The sequence below is a fragment of the Chlamydotis macqueenii genome, chromosome 3, assembly GCF_036417535.1.
Source record: "Chlamydotis macqueenii isolate bChlMac1 chromosome 3, bChlMac1.mat, whole genome shotgun sequence".
Lineage (NCBI taxonomy): Eukaryota > Metazoa > Chordata > Aves > Otidiformes > Otididae > Chlamydotis > Chlamydotis macqueenii.
The window spans coordinates 48,314,136-48,341,974 of NC_141558.1; the positions used below are offsets into that span (position 1 = coordinate 48,314,136).

Genomic DNA, 27,839 nt, shown 5'->3' on the forward strand with positions numbered 1-27,839 from the left:
TGACAGTGCTCTTTACATTATGTTTTCAACAGTTGGTAATCAACATACATATTCAGTTCACATATATAAATACATTTTTTCATTTAAATATTTTTTCTCAGCACAGTTAAAAGACAGACTTAATTATATCCACGTTTCCTAAAGCAAAGGCATATAGACACTGTGGGTGGTTCTTTAAACCCTTCCCTTCCTCTTCTTGTGGTGGTCCCTAAGTATCTGGCAGCAGGAACAGCTCATATATAAGGCTACAAATGCTGAGTCTGAAAATCATATATGTTCTGTGTTCCCACGGCACAAAGCTCAGTTACGGATGTCACCATAGGCAAGCAATCACCACAACTACCCCAAAGCTTCCAGTTGAATGAAAAGTCATTGGAAAAGAGAAAACCATAGAGGAAAAAGGGGGGAAAAAAGTTCAGCAGACAGAGAAAAACAGAAAGAATAAGAAGCTCATACAGATTATGTTGCACTGACAAAAAATGCAGCTAATGCCACCAACACGTTAGATCACTAAAGAGGGAGGTTAAAAAACAGTCTTGGAAAAATATCTAAATTACTTTTTAAAAATAAGAGTAAAAAAATGTTGAAAATAACTTGCTTCATCAATATGTATTATGTCTTTAAGCATATCTTTGATGAGATATTGCTATTTTTCCTTTGTTCAGAAAAAATAAGTAGATCTAAACTTTGATAACAGTGAATAAAGTCTGAAAATCCAGATGTGGAAAAGAGTTTGCCATCATTTTCTAATCTATCGTTGATAACATATTCTATTTTGTTACACTATTATATTAATGCCTTGACTAGAATAAATATAAATTGTAGATTAAGAGAAAATATGTAACTTTATAAGAACAAAAATTAGAAGATACCAAAAAAGGTTCAAAGAGGACAATTTTTAATATAATGACATTCAAACAGCCTTGACCACAAGCTATTTTTCTTTCAGAAACTGTTTCGTCAAGATTTTCCTGTGGAAAGAGACTGTATTATCGTCACTTTACAGGTCACATACTAAAGTCAAAGAGACATCATGGTCAGAAGTATCAATTTTTTAGGAAGTGGGAGAGAAGAAGAGTAATGAGAGGCCTAGAGCTTGACTTCAGAGAGTGCCTGATGTTTCCACACTCAAAGCCCCAGAGCTCTTGCTGATTCAGAGTACAAGCAAGCAAGCTGTTCAGCAGAACACTCATGTTGATCACTGGATTTTTCTGGTGCTCCTCTCTATAAAATGGGTGCTTTTGTAACACTCGGCTTGCCTAGTATCACACATGAATGAACTCCCTAAGGGAGAAAGAATTGAATTAAGTTCCCAAAGGCAGTATTCAGCTGCCTAAATTGTAATACATCCTGAAGCACATTCATTCTCCATCCATCATTTCAACAATCAGGACAATGATTTTTTCACCACACAGCCCTGACACTAAAACATGCCCAGTCTGTGCAGGAAAACAAAAGTCTCACCGAAAACAAAGGGAGATGAGAGGTGGAGTGTGATTATAAGCTGTATAATGACCATTTTGCATGTGTATGGAAATTAAGATTGTACAGGCAGTCTACAACTTTGACACCTCCTAAACTTCAAGTATTCAACTTCAAATGAATCTAACTACATTAGAAGGAAAACATTTATGCATAGTTTCCCATGTTTCAAAAAAATGCTTGTAAATTAAATTCTCGTATTAAAATTCTCACTCAGCTCTACAATTTCTGCTGCATTTTGAACTGATGCAGCGTCTATTGGTAGGGGAAGCTCGTCAAACACTCAGTGAATCAGCATCAGAGAGAAAATGAGTTGATTGAGTGGGTTTCAAGGAGACTTCAGCAGCACAGATGTAGTCTCAGGAGTCTAGTCCACTTGCGGGAAAAGGGAGAAGTATGTCCTTGTTATGGCTGCTAACATTTCTATAGGCAAAACTCAGAAGTGGCACTATGCAGTTTAGTGAGTTAGTGAGGTTTTTTTAATTGCTCAAAGCTGTATTAGAACATGAACACTTAATATGGTGCACGCTACCTTTGAATAGTGAATGAGATGTGTGGATTAAGCCAAGCAAGAGAATAATCAAAGCTCACTTATTGGCTAAGTTGAATCATCAGTGAAGAAAATATGACAAACTGAAGCAGTCAAACCTAAACTAGCGCTGCCCTTCACACCTCTTAAATGCACTGATCTTACTTGTGCATATTCCTCAGCATTAAGAATCACTGCTGTCATGGGCTTCTATCTTTTCAGGTTATTTCCATAAGTGATTCTTTGTCTACAATCCCTCCATTTTGTCCTAGTTCTGCCTTTTCCTGATCTATCTCCTAGGTCTTTTTTTTTCTTTCCATGTTGCCATGCTTAATATTCTCCTTTGTATTCCTGTCTGGGGTGCAGTCTACTTGCACAGCAAACCCTAAACAAGTTTTCCCCAGTCCGTTATCCAACTATCTCCAGCTCCACCTGACCACCTATCCCTCTGCATCTTCTCCTTCTGCCAGTGCAAACTGCCCTTCTTTTCAAATTTTGATGTAATTTGTTTCTCCACATAGGTCTTGAGACCATCTGAATCACTTTGCCAGGAGGACTTCTGCTCCCATTCTTTCACGGATGCCTTGCACAATCTCAGTGTATGATCCACATGCAATACGCTTCTTTTTCTCCCTCATCCTTTTATCTTCTCTGATCCCACTTACTCTGTCCAGGTGTTCACAGTTATTGTGTCAGTTTTTGGCTTTTGCCCCAGTTTCTTTCATCCTGCCACATTGTTTATGGTCGTTCTCCCAACCACATTTAATGACTCCCAGATCTGTCATTTTCTTCCAAATTACTTGTTCAGTCAGTCTGCCTCCCCCTCCACCAGCTCTACGTATCAGTCTACCCCCATATCTCCTCAAGAGTTCACGTTACCTCCTGCATTTAGCTGAGACATCTTTCCTTCTGTTACCTACCAGAAGAGGAGGAGAAGGCTCAGAACATAAGAGGAACAATTAAAACAACGCAACAATACAAAGCTGCATTACAAAAAAAAATTCTGCTGAATTCTAGATAGATCACATTCACATGAGGGATCAAAGTTATTTTAAAAAGTTTGCAAGTTGCTCAGTAGAATCTCAAGGATCACAACTAGGTCAAATTTAAGTAGATTTATACAGGGACAGACAAGTATATACCAATACAAAGAAACCTTTCAGGCAAATTTCAAATCGCTCCTCTTAAGTGTAGAAATAGTACCTATTTTAGTTTCTTTTCTTAAAAGTAATCACAATTTTTTTTGCCCCCATTGAGTAAACAGTATAGGGGTTTTTCAGCCTTTAAAAAGAATGAAGCAAGCAATTAGCATGGCACATTTCTATTCTGTTATTAAAGGCTGGCACATTTGTCAACATCTGAAAAGAAGGTCTACGAGTGGGAAACATCAAGTCACTGGTACTCAGATAAAATTACATGACATTCATGCTTTTAATAAAGGCAGTAAAACTAGCACGTTCCCGATCTGCAGCTTTAGCAAATCCACATAAAAATTAACATCCATTATATCCTGGAATAACTTTTGCATAAATGCTTTTTGAGTTTCTTTCGTTTAATTTGTCCTCCTTCCAAGTCAAAATACATCATCCTTCTAATTATTTTTTTAAAATTCACTTTGCACCTTTTCACTAGTGTCTGTAGGATACTCACACCTAAGTACTTAAAGATGGTTGAACTTGCTTGTGCTAACATTCAAGTATCTATCTGTATCTTGCTTTATCTTTTGGACAGTTATTTGAAAGCATTACCTGGAAGTATGCTCTAAAATTTATAGTAGCTTTAGAAAAAATGGACACATGGCTAACAACATCCCATATTTTTCTTACCTGTTGTTATTTTTAGAAATTGTTTCCATGTATTAACAAGTATTAAACAGGGATTAAAAAAAAAAGACTTTGAGATTCCAGTCAACTTCCAAGACCACCATACTTAAAGAAATCCATGACAACCATTTGATTTTGAATTACACAACTTCTATGTACAACATCTTACAGGTTTTTACATTGATTTCAAATGTAGTGCTTTTCTGTCAAAAGATGCTGATATTACACTGGTAAATTCTGTGCTGAGATCTCTAGAATATCAGACATTTCTCAAAAGAAATTGTGATTTATTGACTAAAAAAAAAAAGTAAATTACCCATTTACAGGTACTGGTAAGACAACAGCAAGAACAAGATGAAAAACATTTCACGTTAAATAATTTTGATCTCAGTTTGCAGAGTACATAACTTTTACATCTACCCTATTTAAAAAGTATATCAGAGTTGCAATAGCTGTAATCTTTGAGGTTAAAATAACATCCAGAAATGCTTATTTTTCTGAATAAGTGCTGCTCAACAAAAGCTATTTTATGAAATTATATAATGCTACATTAACTAATTGGTATCTTGCCACACAACACTACCTAGCAACTATGCATAAACTATTACATACTTGTAATAATATCTTTCTTTTCTGGCACATTTTTAAAGGCCAGGTTTCAACAGGGGAAAATAGTATTCTGAAAGCATCTTCGATTTCTATTAAAATGTTGGAGTTTTACATATGAAAACTTTATGCAATATAACATTAAAAGTAATTTAAAATAAAACTTCTGTTGCTGTTGCTTTAAGAATACTTGTTAAAAACGCAATAAAAACATTCACATGTTATTTTCTAAGAACAGCATTATGGTAAGGGAGTACATGAATTTTAAAATAAAATTTGAGAGATTAATTTTTCAGGAAGGCTTAAGCACTCTCCAAACAGTGCAAGTGATGTGTAATGAGAACACTAGAAGACCAGGAAGGAATGAAATCTGAAACTCTGATACTGAGACATAGTTCTACCTCCAAAATCCTCATATTAAGAAAACTCTAGCAATAAATCAACAGAAAAAAAAAAAAATCTTATTGTAGAAAAGTTATTTCTACGGTACCTTCAGAGGTGATAGCACTAGGACACACATCTTTTAGCAGATCTCCCAAAGTATGCAACTCTCCTCCTGAAGCAATTGGTCGAAATAGCTTCTGTATAAAAGGTCTCTCTGTTGTTGCCTGTTTTCATAACAAAACCAACAAAATCAACAATTTAAGGACCATGCAAGTAGGTAGCATTACTACTTGAGATAGGTAGAAGACAGGACAGAACATGACGTTGCAGAAGAAGCAATGTCTGACATTTTTTTTTTAACCCCCTTGCATTCTATGCATATAATGAAATGCAGGGGAGTTTTTACTTGTTCACAATTGAAAGTAAGTTGACACTCCAGAAAACTGAAGATAATTTACAAACAGTGTCATGGACATAAAGAAAACTGAAGATAATTTATAAACAGTGTCATGGAGATAGAAGTGTGTTGGGTTTTGGTTTTTTTTTTTTTTTCTTTTTCTTTATTTTTTGCTTTTGAGGTTTTTTATGTTTTTCTATTTAAAAATTAATAAAAATTAATAAATCATAAATAAATAATTTTTTTAAAAAACCTGTTATGGGAATAGGATCTGCTTCAGCAAAAGATTTCAGTATCTTCTTAAATTAAGTAAAACAAACAGTGAGCACAAATTTTGGAGTTCAACATATGCCTGTATGTTTGGCCAAGTCTAAGCAATTTTGTAACAAATATGCAATACCTTCTGCAATAGTCTATCTTACTCCTTTTAGAAACATATTAAGCACTTCTAACAGCAAACAAGTACCCTTATAGCTCAAGTCAGATTATTTTTTTCCAGTAGATTTTATGTTTAAAAATTCAAACTATTTCAGCCACAAGAAACAGAGCACACACAAGTTTGATTCTTTCCTATGAGAACAGGCTGAGAGAGTTGAGGCTCTCCAGCCTGGAGAAGAGAAGGCCTAAGCAGACCTTATTGCGGCCTTCTAGTACCTGAAGGGGGCCTACAGGAAAGATGGGGAGAAACTATTCTGCAGGGTCTGTTGTGAAAGGATGAAGGGTAATGGTTTTAAAACAGAGGGAGGTAGATTCAGATTAGACATTAGGAAGAAATTTTTTTTGCAATGAGGGTGGTGGAACACTGGAACAGGTTGCCCAGTGAGGTGGTGGATGCCCCACCCCTGGAAACGTTCAAGGCCAGGTTGGATGGGGCTCTGAGCAACCTGATCTGGTTGGAGATGTCCCTGCTCCTTGCAGGGGGGTTGGACTAGATGACCTTTAAAGGTCCCTTTCCAACCCAAACCATTCTATGATTCTACAACAGACCACCTAGAGTCTTCTGCCTCCTTAAGCAATTAGTCAGTTCTAAAGAACATGTATGTCCCATTTCTGCTGCAATTATGGGTCCTGTTAGATCTTGCGCATCATCATAATTTCTTTTGGAAGCAAAAACCAGCAAATCAGCTGGTAGTAACTACTGCCAGCCACTGTCCACAACATAGGCAATATTCCCCATTGCTGCAGAGGAAGCAAAGGAACTTATGCGATCTACAGATGCATTTAAGAACTGTGGTTATTTTAAGATGTTAAGGTAATCCCTTTCTTTGAGTATCCGTATAAGCAACTCCAGGGTCAGCAAGCAGCTGATATTGAAAGAACAGGAAAAGGTTTTTTTTTCCTGACAACCTGACTGCTCCTCCTAAACTGGGCACCAGAGTCAGAAAACATAAGTTAAAAACCTCATATTGAACCAATTCAAAAATTTTAATCAAGCTGTAAATTGTTGCTGACAAATTTCTGCTAGCAGTTAACTCCAGAAAGCCACTGATGTGGCCTGCATTTCAGGTGACTGGGCTCCAGTAAATTACACTTTCATCACATACTATCTTAATTGAAAAAAGCAATGCAAGCCACTGCCCCTTCCAAATTTAGTTTCCTACCACCCAAAGTGGTTCCTGTCCTACTAAAGTGCTTAAAAAATAGAAACAAAGATATATGAACTCAGTATCAAAAAGTATTTTATTTCCTGGTGGAGGTTTTTTTGAAAAAAAAAAAAAAATGCCAAGCACAGTAACAAATTAGAAAGTTAAAAGTTAATTTTGAAAGGAAGTTACAACGTAGTCTCTGTCATCTATCTACATGAAAAGCCACAAGCAGTAGATTAACCATGACAACTTAATTGTCATTCACCTCTCAAACACCAGGGCAAGGAGTCTTTTCGTGGTGCACTACCTCAAAGTAATTCCAAGGCAGTACAGTGCAGAACTCTTGACACACAGCTACTTGTTACTGCTTGCCAACAGCCTCCAAAAATGGGTAATGGTCTTTTTCCAGTTTTTCTTATGAAGACTGATCAGAAGGAGCTGACTAGCTGCTGTAGTCAATGTCCTCAGGGTAGCAGAATGTAGATACAAACAGCTCTAATGAAATGTCTGAACATTTGAACAATAATGGGAGGCACACAGCCAGCAGGATCCACCTCAGACATCCACGCTTAAGAAGTGAACTCTGGCACTTTACATTGAAAAAGTGTACCTCCGAAACACTAAAAAAAACAAAACAAAACAACCCCCCAAAAAACAAAACAAACCCTTAAAACATTGTTATAACCAAAACAATTTTCTATCGAGTTTATTTTTTAAAAATAATCAATTATTCACAGAAGTCTAATCACAGCTCCTAAGTGCTTACCATCTGAAGTAGGAGAAGTGGAAATAAACAGCAGAAAGAGGATGCAGGCAAAGCTGGTTATCATAAATAGACTTTTAAGATAATAATTTCCCAATTGCATACTGTAGTTTCTCATTATTTATTAATAAATGACAATCAACTTTTTCCTAGTTATAATAATTTAATGCCAAAAGGGAAAAGTCAAAGATGTATTTTCTAAAATCTACATAGCTGCTGAATGCTGCAAAGCAATATCCTCAGCTGCTATCATGAAACATTCTAGATAATTAATTCCATTTTATATTTTAAGTGTTGAGCAATACAGATGTGGTAATGTAAATAAAAAACACTGGTCTCCATCAATGTTAAAATGATAAAAGTAACTCCACATTGTTTATACAAAGATTGTGGTTCACAAATATAATCCTACAGGCAAAGCATTACCCCAACACGCCTACGCTTCTTCCCTCCCATGCAGCAGATGCTTTATTCACTAAAAGAGTCAAAAGAAAAGTCCCATCCTACAATCTACAATGTTTATAGGATAACTTTTCGAAGTATTTTAGTCATATAGGAGCATAAATAATTTTAGAAAAGTCTTACCATCACCCTTTTTGAAGTGTAGTAGCTAGTAATGTAAGTCCAACTCGACTACAGCTTTCTACTCTAGTATTTACTACACCACCACACCAAGGAATAGCCAGCATGAGTACTTGCTTGCATAATGTTGTGTTTTGCTTAATCAATATTTGCTTAATCAATCATGCAAAACAGTACTATCTGTAATCTCTCCCACAAAGACATCACTGCATAACTGTTACCTGACAATAATGTTAAATAATCTACATCAGCCCTAAACCATGTATTTGTACAGTATCCACCATTTTTTCCTACTAAGATTATCACAGCTTCAACAGAATATAGCGCTTCTTAAATGATTTTATTTTACAGTCTAGCCCAAATGTAGCCATGGGATGTGCAAAAGATGCTGGATATATTTACAGGATACAACAGGTGAGAGTCAGTCAGTAATTGCTGATGTCAGATCTTCAAAGGAAATGCATTTTACACTGATTATGCCCACAATTTAGTATCAAATAATCAAATTTTTATGAAAGCAAATATTCAACTCTAAGGTAACATATTTTTTAGAAAGTTGGACTTATTTACTACAACGGAAATTTCTCATTCTTCTACACCACTACATAGCACAAATCATGTCCTTTGCAGAGCAAATGAAGACTCTACTTTTTTAAAAGAAAGTTTAAACAATAACGGTGATAGGAAAGTGACAGGGAAAATAAAACTGCACTGAAGTGAGAAAAAAAAACACACTAAAATTACCTGTTCAGGTATACTGGCACTGAGAAGAGTTATAGGTGAAGGGAAGTTTTAAGAGGCCCTTTAAGGCACCATGAAGCCTCACAGGACCAGAGACAAGCTATATAGTTACACACTGAGCTAGCAATTGTAACTCTTTCTCTTCCCTATCATCCTGTCAAAAAAAAAAAAGAGCAGTCAGCTTGCCTGGTCCTTTTCAGAATCAAAAGAACATCAAACATTGCATGAAATCCACAATTTAACTAGTCAGATATTTTATACAGGATGTGTCTCTAAATGAAAAACATAACTCAGGAACTGCTGGGTTTTAATCTGAAAAAATCACAGAGTTACAAGTATTTCCATCTAAAGGAAGGTATTTGGATTTTCTGCCTAAACACTCTGCTGCTGCTCTAACAGTATTAAAACAAATAAAAGTTATATATCTATTGAACCCACAAAGTAAAAAAAGAAGTCCTTACAATTCCCACACATGCATAAGCTGACAGCCTGAAATCCATAAAACTTGAGACTTCCCTACATAGTCCATCATATTTTCAGTAACTTGTCAAGATCATAGCCTGTGCTGTTCTGTAATGAACCACTTTACACTAAAAAAAATTCTAATATGTTAAATTTATCATTAGTTTAAACTGATTTAAACTCAACCAAAAAGCTTTAAAAGTAATAAGAGTTTGCATAATGATTTAAGTTATTTTCTATAAAATATAAACCAGGAAAATTAACTACTCTCTGAAAATAAAATTAATTCTATAAATTGTATTAAATATCTAAAGTACATTTTCCATGTATTTTCTAAGATGTTTTCTGCTTTGCAGAAATGTTTTCAATTAAAAATCTCAATGCACAATGAAAAAGTGACTAATTGAAAAGATGATGAATAGCTGTAGTCACAAAACCGTCACAATATCATGTCTGTGAAAGCAAGATACTGCAAAGCCCCATCTGAAATACTGCTCTTTCACTGGTGCTGAAATGCAGTTTTTCTGCTGGTGTTTCTGGGTGTGTATCTTTGGCTTGTGTTTGCTTAATATTAACCAGAATCGCCGAGTACTTCATTGTGGAAAAGACACAAGCAGCATTTCTGTTTTGTTTTGGTTTAGTTTGGGGTTTGTTTTTTGTTGTTGTTGTTGTTGTTTTTTGGGGGGGGAAAGAAAAAAAAAAGAAAAAAGAAAAAAAAGAAAAAAAAGAAAAAAGAAAAAAAGAAAAAAAAAGAAAAAAAAAGAAAAAAAAAGAAAAAAGATAAAAAAAGAAAAAAAAAAGAAAAAAAAAGAAAAAAAAAGAAAGAAAAAAAAAGAAAAAAAAAAGAAAAAAAAGACTCCGCTCACTGGAAACTAGCCAGGCAGATTAACATAGTGAAAGATTAAATAGAAGTTGCAGCTAAGACTGAAAATCACCAATAAATTCAAGTAAAAAAAAGAGAAGAATTTGTGTCAGGAATGGGAAAGAAATATTTCTGGGTGTGTAGAAAAAGTGAGTTCTGAGGACGTAGCCTTCAGGTGGCCCTCCTGAATTTGCCTTACCTTTTGTCCCAAGTTTTATGATTTTAATAATATTATCTACAGTTGCTTCAACTGCTGCATATTTTGCCTTTCCTTCAGAAACTAGTCACATAGTAAGAGGGGTTTCTTGGCTCTTAAGTGCATTTCATAGATCCTCACACCTGCAGAATAAGGCCAATGGAAACATTTGACTGGCTTCTGAATAAAATCACCAATGAATAAAAAATACCACATCAGAGAGAGCTTTTACATATGTCAATAGCTGACATTAGATGGCCAAAACAAGTCAGCAAGGCAGCCTATGCAACAAATAGCATCAGTGAACAACATTTGAGCAGCAGGACAAACATTGACTGTCATCATCTAGAAAACAAACTGGTGACGATACAGTAAAGAAATTTAAGAGCAGATTTAATCCAATTCACGTTCACTATTCTGCATTACTGGGATGCCTGCAGGCTGCATAAGTTGGTGTTCACAGCAAATAATAAAATGCTTTATAAGCAAAACAGTGTGTATATACACCTCTAATTCCTCCCCCACCATTCAGTGCTGCTGTTCTAAGCCTCCTATCTCCAATCACGCTCTTTATTAAAAACAAGTAAAACTAAAAACCATTTGCTTTTGCAATAGCCAGTATAACTCAAATAGATTAGATCAATTTTTTAGGTTAAATTAAATGCTGCAAAATATTTCTGTATAAATAACTGGTCAATATCTATAGCAGTCCTTTTTTGCACTTCCCAGCTTATTTCTTGGTCATACAACCTATTTAGTATTTTGAAGTATTAATTTATGTTCTACCTATCAAGACATCGTAAGCTTACGCTAGGAGGACAGAAGAAGCTAGTGTGATACATGCATCCTAATTAACTCCACAACAGAGTAAAGGTGATCACGTAGCTAAGAATATTAATACTGCTTAACTGACACCTGTAAGTGATTCCTATTTCATCATTCAATTAATAAAAGCTTACAAAAAGAGCTAGGCAAGCATCTATTGATGGAAATATTTCTCTAGGCACAAACTTGTGATGTTAAACTTCAAATTCTCCCTTTCACTTTCACTTGTAATCTCCAATTGAATACTTATTAAATGGATTTGTTCTCCTATGGTCTGATCTTACTTTTAACTTGTTTTAAAATACTTCCCTATTCACAATCACTGCTAGTTCCCAGCATACCTTCCAGTTCATGCTTCTAAATAAATAGATTCTGAAAGATTTGTATGTCAGCTGGAGTCTCAGTATTTTACTCCAAAAAATATTCCAAAAAACTATTATACTCTTACTTCTTCATAGAGTGCTTTAATAAGCAATCACTTCACACTTCAGTCAGGATAACCTTGAAACAGTATTTTCACAGTGTGCTAAGTGGTAATACATTTATAAGCTCTAAGTCTAGAGACTCACGTTACAGCATAACTTGAAACCATTATTTAAATGCCCAAACACAACATCAAGGTAACTTCAACTTCACTAGAATTGTAGTATAGCATACCTATGCACAAACACTACATTCCAGTAAGTTAGCTGCAAACTTAGAGATTTTTTTTTTAAATTCTGCAAAATAATCCATGTTTGTTACTTACAAATAAATTTAAATTGTCCACTTCCCAAAGAATTCAATAAAAGGTCATTTATTAAATTCAACACAAATGAGGGCAGCCTTTTCTTAACAAGCTGCTATTACTCAAAGAGTAGTTTGAAAAGCAGAAGGAAAAAAACAGATTCCTCTCTGAATCAAGACATATTTAAAATGAAAATTGCTTGATTCTTACATCTTCATTAGATGTTCGGAGAAAAAAAGCGATATGTTTCTTTCTATTTCACATCTTGTACGATAGCAAACAAGAATCAGAAATTGTTACTATGTCAGACAGAACTATAATATTTATATTTATTATAATCCAAAGACAATAATTTTTTACTTTAGTTTTTAAAAATCTCAATGTAAGATACGAAAATCTTACACCCCAAAATACATCTATTAAAGCAACTCAAAGCAAGTTACCTGCTAGAAGCAAATGCAACATCATTTAAATTAAAATTCTGATACAAATGAATTGCTAAAACAGAGGGAGACTCCCCATGGACTCTGAAATTATCATCACAGAGATTCCCAAAGTAGGAAAATAATCTTAGTCACCATATATCTTTCTTAAATTATACATAGTTTAACATTGTGTTTGTCGTAGTTCAGCCCTGATCGGGACCAGACTACGCAGTCTCTCTCTCACTCCCCCCCACCCTCCAAGAGAATAGAGGGAGATAATATAAGAAAAAAACGGCTCGAGATTTGAGACAAGGACAGGGAGAAAATCCTTAAAGTTACCGTTATGGGCAAAACAACTTGGGGAAAACTATTAATTTATTACTAAAAACAGCAGGATAATGAGACAGAGAACAAGATAACCTCCCCCCACCCCTCCCTCTTCCTAAGCTTAACATTATCTCTACTACCTCCGAGCGGCACAGGGGGGAAGAGGGAATGGGGGTCGCGGTCTGTTCATCACGCGTTGTTTTACGCCACTGCTTCATGGTCGGGGGAAGAACTCCTCACATTCCTCCCCTGCTTCTTCGTGGGGTCCCTCCCACGGGCTACAGTCCTTCGTGAAACTGCTCCGGCGTGGGTCATCTCTTCCACGGGTGCAGTCCCTCCAGAACAGCTGTCCCAGTGGGCCCTGCATGGGCCACAGCCTCCTTCAGGTATCCACCTCCCCCAGCGTGGGGTCCTTCACGGGATCCAAGTGGACCTCTGCTGCTCCGTGGACCTCCATGGGCTGCAGAGGGACAACCTCCTCCACCATGGTCTTCACTACAGGCTGCAGGGGAATCTTGGCCAGGAGCCGCATTACTCCTCCCCCTCCTCTTCACTGAGCTTGGCATCCGCAGCTGTTTCTCTCACAAGAAAAGTTCTTCACAACAGGCTGGCAGATGCCTCTCAGGATCTCTTCACATCATCCATCTTATCTCCTCTCCACTTCTTGCAGCCAGGCTGGGCCGAGTTGGGCCCAGTCAGCTGCCTGGCGAGAGGCCAGAGGGTGAGGCCTGCAAGTCCCATGAGGCCTGCACCTCCGCCTCTGTGCCTCTGCCCCCGCTCAGCTTCTTCACATCTTCTCTTCTTTCTGTTTTCCCCTTCTTAAATACGTTATCGCAGAGGCGTTATCACAGAACATTCTGCTACCAATTGGCTCGGCCTTGGCCAGCAGCAGGTCCGCCCTAGGCCCAGCCGAGTCCACTGAACAAAGGGGAGCGACTTCTAGCAGTTTCCTACAGAAGCTGCCACCTTAGGGCCCCCCTCACCCAACAAAACCACAACAGTGTTTTACTAAGATGAATGTGATAAAGCCAAATACAACATAAATGCATTACATTCAGTGTCTGTAGAAAACTGGAATTACAATACAAGAGAGAATATACAATATTAATATTTTGACCAATTGAAAAAAAAAAAACTAACTTGAGAATGCTAGTTTAATAAATGCCTCTAAAATATTCCTGGATCATTTTTTTCTTATTAGTCCAGTATTTCTATCTATGCTGCAAGGAACTTTGATCACTCTTCTTAAAATCATTGTATTATACACCACAGACGTGCTCCGAGCTGTAGTTATAAAATTCAATTTATAGGTATTGTGCTAACAGCAAAGCTGACTTGTATAAAAACAGAAATTTAAGTAAATATGCAGCTCAGAATATTCATATTGCTTTACTAAATCTTAAGTTATCTGAATTTCTGCATTAAAAAGTATTAATTACCTCCCTCTTTTTCCTTAAGTGATTATTTTATTTCAACATCTCAAATTCAATGTTAACAGTCCACAGACCAGAAGGAAAAAAAAAAGTGGACACAATTTGTAACTCTGTTATTAAATCATTTTAACTGAATTTTATCTCTGTTGTCTCCAAAGATTCTGTAGGAACTCTTAAGTTTCCAGAGTCAAAGTAGTTTAAAGCAAAACTGTTCTCCCACTTTTTATGCCCCTAGGTTTACAATGAAACAATTCTAGTGTGAAAATCAACAGTGACCTTTAGAGAAAGATGGGCTCAAGTTTATACCTTTCTTCTTGGTTTGGTTTGTGAGAAGGACGCAAGGTACCTATTTCGTAGTTGCTCCAACGCCCAAGACTGCACCACTCTCGGCTAGTGCTTTAAGGGTCTGTTTGCAAATCGCTGCTTTCTGATCACAACAGAGACACAAAAAGGAGGAAATTCAAATGCTAATAATATTTATCCTACTAGAATACTTAAACAAAGTATTTCTATAAGCTTGTCCCACTTTAAAAAAAAAAGTAAACCAAGCTTATTTCTACGTGAAGCTTAATTTACAGCTGCAGTGCAAGGTTGTTTCTGCTGCTCTAGAGCACAGCGTTTCACGCTACGTGGAACCTTCCAGTGACAAAATGAGAGGTTATCTTGAAGAAATTTGATGTTTAACCAGGATCAAAATGAAACACACTGAAATACCTGTTTTTATTTTTATCCATTTATTTTTTAAAAAGAACATGACTCTGTTATTTTAAATAATTTCCTTAGAAGCACTGGTTACACTGTTGCCAGCACATATAATTCATCTTGGCCAATTTCTTTGCTAGAAGGAACATACCATTCTCTTCGAAAGCATTTTAGTGCAGTTTGGACTAAAGAAACTCTCTAAACAGTGGACCTCACAAACCGATTACTCAGATTTAACCTTTATTTTTATATCTTTTAACAGACTCAGCTAAAAAACCTGTAATTGCTCTCCTTCATTTCCCTTGCCTAGTCTTCATTTGAAAGAGGCATCCACAGAGCCCCAGTAAAACAAACTAAATGAACGTTACAGCTCTCCTGCTTCTACATTTCAAGTAGCTCCCCTTTCCCCAAATAAAATCCCACCAACAAGCAGTCAGTGACTATACAAAGGACAACTGGCTAAAGTTAAACTCAGTAAGAAACACATACATGCACTGGAAAAAAGCTTCAAAGAACTTGCTCTTCCTCAATTATCTATTAAAAACTGGTAAACTTCATCTCTTTTTGTAGTGCAGCAAGTTCACCCTTGATATTGAGCTCAACAAGGTAAAGTACACACACACAAAAAGGAAATGATCGTGGTTTATCCATTTGAAGTCTGTCACCTTTCAAATTTTATCAGTATTTTCTGAGCTTCTATTACAAGAGGCATAAAATACGACAATATGATTTGTCTTTATCCTGTAATCATTGCTCTTCCCCCGTCCTCAAATCTTCCAGGCTACAGTGGGCTTCTCCCAGACACCCTGTTGCTTTATTGTATATCTTTGACCATTTCTCTATTTCACTTACACTCCAAGTTGTTAGGACTGGAACAACGTTCCAAGAAAATTAAAATACTATTTCTAGTATTGCTTTAATTATAGTCTCTGCAAACTCCATCTAACAGATGTTTAGTTATGATTTTGTGTGCTTTGAATAAGGCTGGCACTGCTTTTGTTAGCATTCAGAATTTTTAACTGCTTACCTGCAGTATCACTTTTCCTTGAGTTAGTATTAGGATTTCTGCAGTTACATGATGAGAAGGAAGATTTGGTTTCCTCAGGAAGTCAAGTCTTTTTGGTGATGAACAGGAACTTTATAACCCCTAACATTTTTAAGAGGCATGCAACAAACACACATAAAGAAACAAACGGGCTACACTTACAGCAGTCACATGAATTAGCAGTGCAGCAGCGTATCACTAGATTGAAGCTTAAGATAATTCTATGAATACCTGTACATGTGCTTTAATATGGTCATGACAAATGTGTATTTGGAAGCATCTTTAAAACTTCTTACTCCTAAGATTTGAAATAACATGAAAGGATAAGACAGGAAAACAACATATACTGTGAAAAGAATATTGCATAACATGAAGGACATACAAACATACAAAGTGTGTACCCAAATGAACCTCAAGCTGATTTTCTTCTATTTGCATAATTTACATTACCAATAAAATATAAACATGCAGTCAAAACTAAAACCTGTACACATATCAAGTAAAGTGAAAATTCTGTTATTCTTGAAAGCACTCTTAACAGTATTACACAAGCTGGAAATCCTTTAGTTTTTGAACAGTAATGATCACTGCTTAAAAGCAAGAACAATTATATGATGTGTTCCCTTGGTGGAAGCTTTAAGCTACTATGGTCTGTTATGTGGCAAATGTTATATCAAGAAATGATGCAAGTAATACTTAACACCAGAATTCACAAGTATCTCAGTCGAGACTCTAGTCAAATTACAGCCACAACTAGAATTACAAATACATCTGGAATAAGGCTAAAATTTTATGTAGGAGGGCTTATTACAGTTATGTCTAGACAATAATATTGACAACTTTTTATAGAATCATAGAATAGCTAGGGTTGGAAAGGACCTTTAAAGGTCATCTAGTCCAACCCCCCTGCAAGGAGCAGGGACATCTCCAACCAGATCAGGTTGCTCAGAGCCCTGTCCAACCTGGCCTTGAACGTTTCCAGGGATGGGGCATCCACCACCTCTCTGGGCAACCTGTCCCAGTGTTCCACCACCCTCATTGTAAAAAATTTATTCCTAATGTCTAATCTGAATCTACCTCCTTCTATTTTAAAACAATTATCCCACGTCCTCTCACAACAAGCCTTAGGCCCTGCTAAAGAGTTTCTCCCCATCTTTTTTATAAGCCACCTTTAGGTCCTGGAAGGCCGCTATCAGGTCTCCCCAGAGCCTCCTCTTCTCCAGGCTGAGCAGCCCCAACTCTCTCAGCCTGTCCTCATAGGAGAGGTGCTCCAGCCCTCTTATAATATTTGTGGCCTCCTCTGGACCCTCTTCAACTGGTCCACATCCTTCTTGTGTTGGGGGCTCCAGAGCTGGACACAGTACTCCAGGCAGAGTCTCATGAGAGCAGAGTAGAGAGGGAGAATCACCTCCCTCAACTTGCTGGCCACGCTCCTCTTGATGCGGCCCAGGATGCAGATGGCTTTCTGGACTGCAAGCACACATTGCTGACTCATGCTGAGCTTCTCATCCAGCAGCACTCCCAAGTCCTTCTTCTCAGGGCTGCTCTCCATCCATTCCCCGCCCACCCTGTATTTGTGCCTGGGATTGCCACGACCCAGGTGCAGGACCTCGCACTTGGCCTGGTTGAACTGCATGAGGTTGGCAGGGGCCCACCTCTCCAGCCTGTCAAGGTCCCTCTGGATGGCATCCCTCCACTCCAGCGTGTTGACAGCACCACAGAGCTCGGTGTCACGGGCGAACTTGCTGAGAGTGCACTCTATCCCACTGTCCGTGTCGCCAACAAAGATATTAAAACAGGACCAGTCCCAATACCGACCCCTGAGGAACAACACTTGTCACCAGTCTCCACTTTAACATCGAGCCATTGATCACAACTCTTTGAGTGTGGCCATCTGGCCAATTCCTTATCCACCAAGTGGTCCATCCGTCAAACCCATGTCGCTCCAGTTTAGAGAGAAGGATGTCATGCGAGACAGTGTCAAATGCTTTGCACAAGTCCAGATAGATGATGTCAGTTGGTCGATCCTTATCCATCAATGCTGTAACCCCACCATAGAAGGCACAACTTGCCCTCAGTGAAGCCATGCTGGCTGTCACCAGTCAGCTCCTTATTTTCCATGTGCCTGAGCACAGTTCCCAGAAGGATCTGCCCCATGACCTTGTCAGGCACAGAGGTGACAATGACTGGCCTGTAGCTCCCCGGTCTTCCTTGTTTCCCTTTTTAAAAATGGGGGTTAGCTACAATAATGATTAACTAGAAGAAACTCCTATAGTCAAGGATAGCAAAATTTCAGAAATTTATGTTTGTTAATTCATAATGTATTCCTGGAGTATTGTGTCATATCCCACTTTCCTATAGGTCTGTTCCATTCCATGCTTACCTCTGTATAATTTGGTTTCAGTCTTCTGGAAAGTGCAGATAGACGTCTTTGTACTTTCCAAAAAACTGAACTCTTTCTGTTATTTCTAATCCTCAATTTTGTGCAAAAGCTAACCTGCTTTATTTACCCATTTTACTTGAAAATAAGTAAAGGAAAAATAAGATGGCATATTAATATTGACAAATCAAAATAGGTACTGTTGTGACTTTCATCTATGCAGAGTTAACTTTTTGCATCATCATCATAGGCTAGGCTTTGTTCTAGTTTAAATCCTTAAGCAACAGGCACTGCATACGCTGCACAGCCACAAGAGTAACCCTTGAACATTACATACTTCATCCCTCTGAAGAAATAATTCCATATCTTCTTTTCCCCTTTTTCTGAATGCAAAGCTGTTCACCAACTGCGATCTGGTGCTTTGTTTTTGTTTGTTTTTTGTTTGTTTTTTGTTTTTTTTTTTTGCTATTACATCAGAGCACAAGTACCAATATCAGAGGAATACAGCTCCGGATTGCAAATTTCAGGTAGCAAAAAATCCCTCTTGCTACAAAATAAGAACCTGACCACATGATGAATTATGTGGTGAAAGTGGCAAATCAGTTGACTAAACCAAGTGAAACAGAGAAGTAAAATGATCAGCTTTAATGATCAAAAGGCAGCGATATACTAAAAAGCATTGCATGTAAATGACGAGATCTAACAGTAACTCTACACAGACCTAATTCAACTGAATTACTGCTTCATTCATTGTCTTCATCCTAGTCTCTCAACATATTCATATTCTTAGGAATTAACACTAAAGGTTGAGGTGAAAAGTGCAATTTTTGTTTTTAAATTGCATGCATATGTTAACTTTCATAACAAATTTAGGATGATATATAAATATACAAGAGTACTACCTTTAGTAGTTTAGGGAAATTAGCCCACAAGAATTCAAACCTCATGGTTTAAATTCAAATTTGTAGCACGAACATTTACATAAACTTATTTATATCCAACTTCATTATCATAAGACAATTCAGAGAAAAGATGACAAATGAGAGGCTTACACAAAAATAATTTGCTAAAAAACTAACTACCAATTTGTGATTAGGGAGGGCATAAGACATTAGATAAGACTAAGGCATTTTCAAATTAGGAATAGACAGGTTATTTTTTCCACCAAAAGTGTTCATTATTTCATTGTAACTCAAAATGTATTTTGACTTATCTTTTGCTAACAACAACAAAAAATCTGTACAACTTATTACACAAAGTTCATTTATTGACTACTGACATGCTACTAGTTTTTCATACATCTAGACCTTTCTAAGAGTATCTCATAAGATAAAAAATTATTAAAAAAAAAAACCTACTACCCAATTTTCCCCAATATGCATGTCATAGTTCAGCCCCAATCGGGACCAGACTACGCAGTCTCTCTCTCACTCACCCCACCTTCCGAGAGAACAGGGGGAGATGATATAAGAAAAACGGCTCGAGGTCTGAGATAAGGACAGGGAGAAATCCTTAAAGTTACCGTTATGGGCAAAACAGACTCAACTTGGGGAAAACTATTAATTTATTTCTAAAACTAGCAGGAGAATGAGACAGGGAACAAGATAACCTCCCCCCCGACCCCTCCCTCTTCCCAGGCTTAACATTATCTCTACTACCTTCCCCCACCCCGAGTGGCACAAGGTGGGAAGAGAGAATGGGGGTCGCGGTCCATTCATCACGTGTTGTTTTATGCCGCTGCTTCATGGTCGGGGGAAGAACTCCTCGCATTCCTCCCCTGCTCCTTCGTGGGGTCCCTCCCACGGGCCACAGTCCTTCGTGAAACTGCTCCGGCGTGGGTCATCTCTTCCACGGGTGCAGTCCCTCCAGAACAGCTGTCTCAGCAGGCCCTCCACGGGCCACGGCCTCCTTCAGGTATCCACCTCCCCCAGCGTGGGGTCCTTCACAGGCTGCAGGTGGATCTCTGCTCCTCTGTGGACCTCCATGGGCTGCAGAGGGACAACCTGCTCCACCATGGCCATCACCACAGGCTGCAGGGGAATCTTGGCCAGGAGCCGCGTTACTCCTCCCCCTCCTTCTTCACTGACCTTGGTGTCTGCAGCCGTTCCTCTCACAAGAAAAATTCTTCACAACAGGCTGGCAGACACCTCTCAGGATCTTTTTACATCTCATTCACATCTCATCTCATCTCCACTTCTTGCAGCAAGGCCAGGTTGAGTTGGGCCCAGTCGGCTGCCTGGCAGGAGGCCAGAGGGTGAGGCCTGCAAGGCCCACAAGGCTCATGCTTCCCCCTCTCTGCCACTTCACATCTTCTTCTCTTTTTTTTTTTTCCTCTCTGTTTTCGCCTTCTTAAATACGTTATCATGGAACATTCTGCTACCAATTGGCTTGCCCTTGGTCAGCAACAGGTCCACCTTAGGCCCGGCCGAGTCCACTGAACAAAGGGGAGCAACTTCTAGCAGTTTCCTACAGAAGCTACCACCTTAGCCCCTCCCCCCCCCCAACCAAAACCAGAACAATGCAGAATACAGTATATCCCTAAATTGTTTTAAACTAGTTACAACATAATTCAGGACCTCGACAAACTATTTTTCATAAAAGCAAAACTACTAGTACTACTAGAATACTATTATTCTTCGTATACAGGCTCGATCTACATTCAGCTCAGAAGGATGACCGTAGCTCCCGCTGACAAGCCCGAGCTAGCTCACAGCCGTCCAGCTTGACAACAGTTCAGCCACAGCTCACATTTTATAGCCCCATCTTTTCTGTGCCTCCTTCCCTGAGCACTACACAACTTTTACAATAGCTTTGAACTAGGCAGATTAACAGTTTTACGGATAACTTGGGCATATTTATGTAAACTTAGTCACATCTCTGACAACAAATACAGTTTATAATCTCAGAATTTTTCTTTTAAACTCTGATTGACAGCCCCCATCCTGTACTGAGATTCTTAAAGGCAGAAGGCTCATCTTGCACACCGTAAGTCTTTTTAAAGAACTGCATGGATATTCCTCAATACAAAACATGTAAAAAAAAGTAATCTTTAACAGCGTTGGTTGGAGCTAGCCCATTTCACTCTGCACTTAGATGGGCCAGAAAAGCTCACGCAACTATGGAACCTCAACTGTGGTGACAGTGACTTTCAACTTAAGGTGACAACTTATCAAATTGCTATTACTTTCAGCACAGAACTAAGCAATCAAGTTCAGAAAACAATTATTCATAGCAACTTATGGATCATGCTGCCCATATGCAACACTTGATAGAATGTCTTTTGGTTTTGTTTATTTTTACAATAAGGCACTACGAAAAATATTTGTCTGCCAAAGCTTTTAAACTTCTCATTCATAGAGCTTTGATTCTGAAGTAATTTAAAACTGGTGAAAGTGCGCTATTGTTTCTTCAATGCTGAACATTCAGTTATTAGAATAAGTCATTCTGTGTACTCAATTGATAATGAATCTGTTCTTCTCTTTTCAGCACAGAAATTCAACTGTGCATAGCTGTTATACAAATCAACCATAATTTCAAGTTATTTTCTGATTGACTTTAACTTCCTCTTTGTAAAAGGAAGTTTTTAACAAATAAATGTATCTATTTTCAGCAGATGCTTCATGAAAACATTAATTTTTAATAAGTAAGAAAAAAAGTTACATAAGGTATTACACACAGGCCTATTTGAGCATTTTGTGCTAGCCAACAAGAAGCCGAAACTTGCTGTGTTGTGTTGCCCTCTTCAGGTCGACAGCACTTACATTTTCTAGTTCTTTTGCTTGATGAGTCATTGCAATTTCAACTGCTGTCATAAAAATTTTTAGATTTGCAGTTTCAAATAGCAGCTAACTTCAGCTCTATCCCACCAGTGCTTGAAGTATTTTTAATCTAAAATCCTTTAAACTTTACTTTTGGCCTCTACGTCTCCCTAACTTCAATACTAATCTTGAGGATTATCATAATTCAGCTAGTGTTTGAAAAGACGACTTAAAAAAAAACAACTTCAGCACTGGTAAGCAAGCCTCATGACAAGAGGCTTAAAGAGCTCAATTGGTTCAGCTTAGCAAAGAAAACTGAAGCTGCTGAAATCACTCCATAAGTGCACCTGGAGGTCAGAAAGTCAGATGACTCTGAAGTGGCATCAGACAAAACAAAAATCTAGAAACTAGTGGAAGTCAGATAAATTCTGTCAGGAGGCTTTTGGCCCAAAAGAAAAAAAAAAGAAAAAAAAAAAGGTGTTAACAACCTACTAGCATAAAAAGACAGACTCATTATTACTTGAAAACTGTACAGGTGGACTCAGTATCTTCCCAAACAATCTGCTTTGATCAGTTTTTGAGTGGCTGTTACAACATTGGCCAAATTGTGATGCTGATTTGCATACTTGATCACAATTTATTACCTGAGCTCTGCCAATTAATGTGGAAACAGAAATAAAACAGTCTTCCATTGCTTGGGAAAGGGCTGTGCTTGGGCTTCTGATTCATTTATTGAGCCAGATATTAATAATGTCTTAGAATATTTCATTTCCCCCTCCCACCTTGCTATTTTTAAAGTATAGGTCACGGCAGACATTTACATCTATTTAGACATCTCAGTACTGCAATCTTGACAAAGGGCAAAGTGCTGGATTTAACTGATGTATTATTAATTACGTAATATTAATTAATGTATTGTTATGTTATTGTATTAATGTATTATTAATTAATGGAGAATTTCACTCACATTGCTAAGGTTGATAAACTTTGTAACAATTTGTGACTGTATGATTTAATCAGAGCATCTTAAGGGGCTTATGACAGGAATAATATGTTCAAAGCTAAGGCCTACTATGTAATTAGGCAATAAAATTAATAACCTAATCAAAACCGTTAGAAAATAGAGGCAAAGGAACCGCTCATTCCAGTACTATGGCATGTCCCAGTACACAAATAAAGGAACAAGCAAACAAACAATCCCAGATCATCCCTTTTTCAGTCAGCAAACACACAACAGTCAGCCTGCCTTAAGCAAAGTGCGACTCTAGAAAAGCTCAGAAGAACTTGTCATGAAGAGTTTTAATGCATTTTCTTTCTTTTCTAATTTTATTCTCAAGAATGAAATGCTATTTACAACTTTAAATCCTAAATGTTCATATGGCAGAGTCCAGAGGAAAGGAGGAAGACTGACAGGGAGAGAGCAAGCAAGAGCAAATGAATGAGCATGACACATGGAGAGAGCAAGGTACCAAAACTTGGGGATGACTGCAAACCAAGTGCACAACAACTGAGACTCGGAGTGCTCCCATCTGCAGTGTAAGACAGCAGACAGCAGATCATCAGGGTAGTCTCTATCAGCAGGTAGCGACTCCTCTTTGGTGCCTGACTAATACACCTGGTCACAGTGCCTGGAGCCAAAGACTGATGAAAACTTCCTGCCATTTACCAGCCATATGATTTGTTCAATTAGAAAGTGCAAAAGCAGCTGGTCTTATAAACACGGGGAAAAATTCCTCAAGGCAAACTAGCTCTAGTACTGTACAAGAAAAGTAACGCTCTTCAATGCATAATATACTCAAAACATTACTATTATTTTCTCTCTTCCTATTAAAGAATAAGTGAAAAAGCACTCTTATTTAACAGTATCATCAGACAAAAAAGTAAAAAAATTTTTGTGCAACTGTCAACAGCAAAGACAGTTCAGCTTATACCTCTGAAGTGATAAAGTGGGGCACTTATTGGTTTTTTGGATGTGTGCAAAGTAGAAGTGTCACAAAAATATAAACATTATTTTTAAACCGTCTCTGGCAGAAAAAGTTTCCACCTATGTCAAAGGTTCATCTGGAGCACATTGCATGCAACACATTTTAGACTATGACACATGGTAATAAAATCTCCAAGATCTCTTAGCTAACTTTTAAAATTGCAAATGATTTGATCCTTAGTGATACCCAGTCATCTTCATCTACAGTAGAAGCCAGGATTCTGGTCCAATCTTAGCTGCTACACTTCAAAGAAGAGGTGCTGGACAAGGGCTTTTAAAACTACCGGTGGTTAGTTTAGTTCTGACTTACCCAAGTATGACATTAGTATTTTTGCCATCTCTTTCTCCCCCACACACCATCAGATTTGGATACCACACGAGGTATGATTCATATTATTCTTTAGAAATGTATTTTAATAGACAAGCTTTACAATTGAAAGAGCCTTTGAGTTTTGAAAATATCAGGCCTTCAGTGAAAACCATGTCAGATCACTATTTTATGTATTTTTTCTGCAGCAGCTTTTCCCAGTCACATTTAGTCGTTACTAAAACTGATTTTTCTTAGTTGATATCATAATCTGGTACATTTCTTTGAAGGAAAACACATTAATCCATCTCATACTGCCAAAATACAATCTAGGCAGTTTCCTTTACAGAATTTTCTTCTAATAATTTTTGGGTAATGGAAGGTATGGAGACTAAAAGAGGAACTTTCCCCACTGAAGGCAACGCCTAGTAATTTCCTGCCATCCACGTGTATATCCTTAAGTATCTACAAAAACACTATGTGAAAACACATAGGGAATAAACGTCCACTGTAATACAAACCCAGGCTAAACTGGCTTTCAGGTATTTATGTAGGGATATGCAAGTAACCAATTAGAATGCTAAGCTGACTTCTAGTAGTGACTAATGGAAATTAAATGCAACCAGCGTGGGGGTTAAAAAATCTTAAGAATACTTTTGAATCAGTAACTTCAGCATAAGCAAGTCTGTCACTAAGTACTGTAAAATTACTGTTAAAACTACAGGAATTAACACCTTGCTTGGAATCAGATTATAATCTCATTCTTTCTAACACTTTCTGAAAATTCCTTTAAATACATAGACTTTTATGATGAGCAGCAATCAGCACGCAAACCAACCAAACAAAAAACCTAGAAACACCTGCATCCACTTCTTTAAAAAGCGGAACATTCTTGAAAATATTTAGAAATGTTAAGAGCAGCATTACCGAAAATAAAATACACTGACCTTCTCAAAGGCTGTATCACCATCATCTTTATTTGTGTTTGGTCTTCTACTCTTAGTTAGATGTTTTGTGTTTAAAACTACACCAAGTAAAAGTTTCCCATTGAAAAGATAATAAGAATCAAGATAAGTACTACTGGCTAAAGGGATAGATACTGCTGAATTAGAATTATTTTTTTTCCCCCCCAAAAAAAGCTTTACTAGCATGAAATCATGTGATACCATACAAAATTTCCCTCACGGCTTAAAGGTCTGTACCTTATCAGACAGTATACTCTCTATTTTGCAAACCCATTTACGTGACTTCTATGAAAAGACTTTAAAAAAAAACCCCACATATCAGAGAAAAACAAACAACTTAGTTGCCAACCAAACAAAATGTTGTGAGTAAACCGATACATACTTTTTGATACTTATACAAACCTTGCCATCTGCTATGATCTCTGACAAAGTAACTGACTTCCGTTCTCAACCTAAGGTTTCACTATGACGGTAAATGTCTTATATCTAACATTAAAAGTTACTTCAGTCCCACTGCAAGATTGTACAGGTTTGTATGGTCCTTAAAACCTCTTATACATTAGTACCAGACTATTCAGTACTATGAATAAAGGACTTGGGTTTGATACTTACAGGTGCAAAACTTAAATGTAAACAGATGAAAATGTTTCAAAGATGAAACGGAGCAGAACTGTTTAATTTACAGAGAAGCTACACTTCACACTGTATAACCTTTTAACCATACTTAATTCCAAACTTCACTGTGACCTCAATAGAAACTAATGGGACATCGAAAAGTTGTAAGGATTCCAAAGATTGTCTCCAAATAAACTCCTGAGAAAAATAAAGCACTGTTGTGTTATGACAAAAAAATACTCAAAGCTAGTTTTGGATTGTAAAGTATACAATTAGAATACAAAGGTAACAACAAGATGCAAGATCTATGCCATTACCTTCATTTTACAATGACAACAAGAAATGAAGCCTACACAGTGGTTAAGGGAAAAGTGTGGCTCCTGAAATGTTTGACTTAGACTTTTCAAAGGGCATTTTACATCCAAAGCAGTCTTCATAGTTAGTAGTTATTTTTTAATGACAGAATTAGTTTTTTTTTTTTTAAAAAGCCAAACAAACATAAGCTATACTGTCATTAGCACATTCTCAAGTATTACACACTTAAAAGATAATGAATGGTAATTACCTATTAGAATAAATGCAGTCTATTTTGTCTTTGCTAATTCATACAACTCAAGAGTCCAAGAGTCCAGCAAAGGTGAGCATACAGAGTTTTACCATAATGTTAGGAAAGGGAATCCATAATTCTGAAAGCAGATTCCAATATATGACATCTCAGTGGAATAGTTTGGTAAATGTGGTTTTATTTCATTGGGTCCTACCTGATAAATTCTAAATGGGATGTATCGAAATCCACTATCTTCTGGAGGATATTCCATGAGTTTTCGATTTATTGCCCAAAACTGCTCAAATTTATCTGTGAAGGTAAAATTAAATTTTGTTAATATTAATAACATATATTATTTTTCAGCTAAAAGAGGTAAATGAGACATGATTGGAACAACATGCAAACTTTTCTTACAGAAGTTTGACCTGTATGAATTTATTTTCCCCACATTTCTTTTCCCTATTGACCCCAACGCCAAAGGGAACTCATCTGCATTCTCCCGTGAAAACAGTGATGTGGCAACTTATCAAACTGAAAGAGAAAGCAACTCAAATTCATATCATATCTCCTGCTGCCAGGGAAATACTGGGCCATAAATTACGGATTTCATTACCGCAGTTAACAGTGCCTGCTTCTCCACTCCCTGCTGCTACCGGTCCACACTGTGTCTCAGTTTGTTAAAAACATCTAACTCTTCTTAACTATAGATGAACAAGAGGTGTAAAGTATAGACAAACTAAAGCAGTAGAAAAACTTCTTGAGGGGTTTACATTTGGACATGTAAAACTTAAAATAATCTGCAACAATATATGATATAATCAGAAAATATACTGCCAGTTTAATGACACAACCTGAAAAAAAAGTTTATGTCTGAAATACATTTTTGTTAACATTACCCAAATAACTAGGTTTAGTAAAGTAGCCTGAGGCAGCACACCATTTCATCCTGTTCAGACATTACAAGAACTGAATAGTTTATTGCACTTAAAAGGTATTAAGGACAGCATAGGTCTAGAGCAGTAAGGGCTTTTATGTACGCAAATGAATTAGTCAAATCAAGCAAACAAACAATACCAAAAGTGACAGAAAGGAACATGAACAGCTAAGATGAATAAAGCTGCTGCTAGCCTTACTGAAAAGGCAGCTTCAGAAGGGGAAGAGCAAGGGATAAATTTCCTTGTTTCTTCAGAAGGAATACAGTTTCCACTTTTCCCTCCTCAGCACAATGTTCATCCAGGTCTCAAGAAGCCTAGTGGTACAACCCTTACAGAATTCAGTCCCCCTGAAGCAAAGTAAAATTCAGAAATCTATTCATGGAACAAAGGTTCCTCCTGCTTCTAAAACTGCTAATAGCATTTAAAGCAATTCCAGAAAATTAGGAGTCTG

The 27,839-nt window shown here is 37.3% G+C and overlaps 1 protein-coding gene across 1 annotated transcript in view; it reads right to left on the reverse strand.

The window, feature by feature from the left end:
- ATG5 (autophagy related 5) overlaps window positions 1–27,839 on the reverse strand; it is an 81,208-nt gene that overhangs the window by 21,900 nt on the left and 31,469 nt on the right. The window contains exons 6-7 of the mRNA XM_086744564.1: window positions 26,668–26,762; window positions 4,931–5,048 (exon numbers count right to left, since the gene is read on the reverse strand). Coding sequence (XP_086600690.1) covers window positions 4,931–5,048; window positions 26,668–26,762 — 213 coding nt within the window. The remainder of the gene's footprint in view (window positions 1–4,930; window positions 5,049–26,667; window positions 26,763–27,839) is intronic.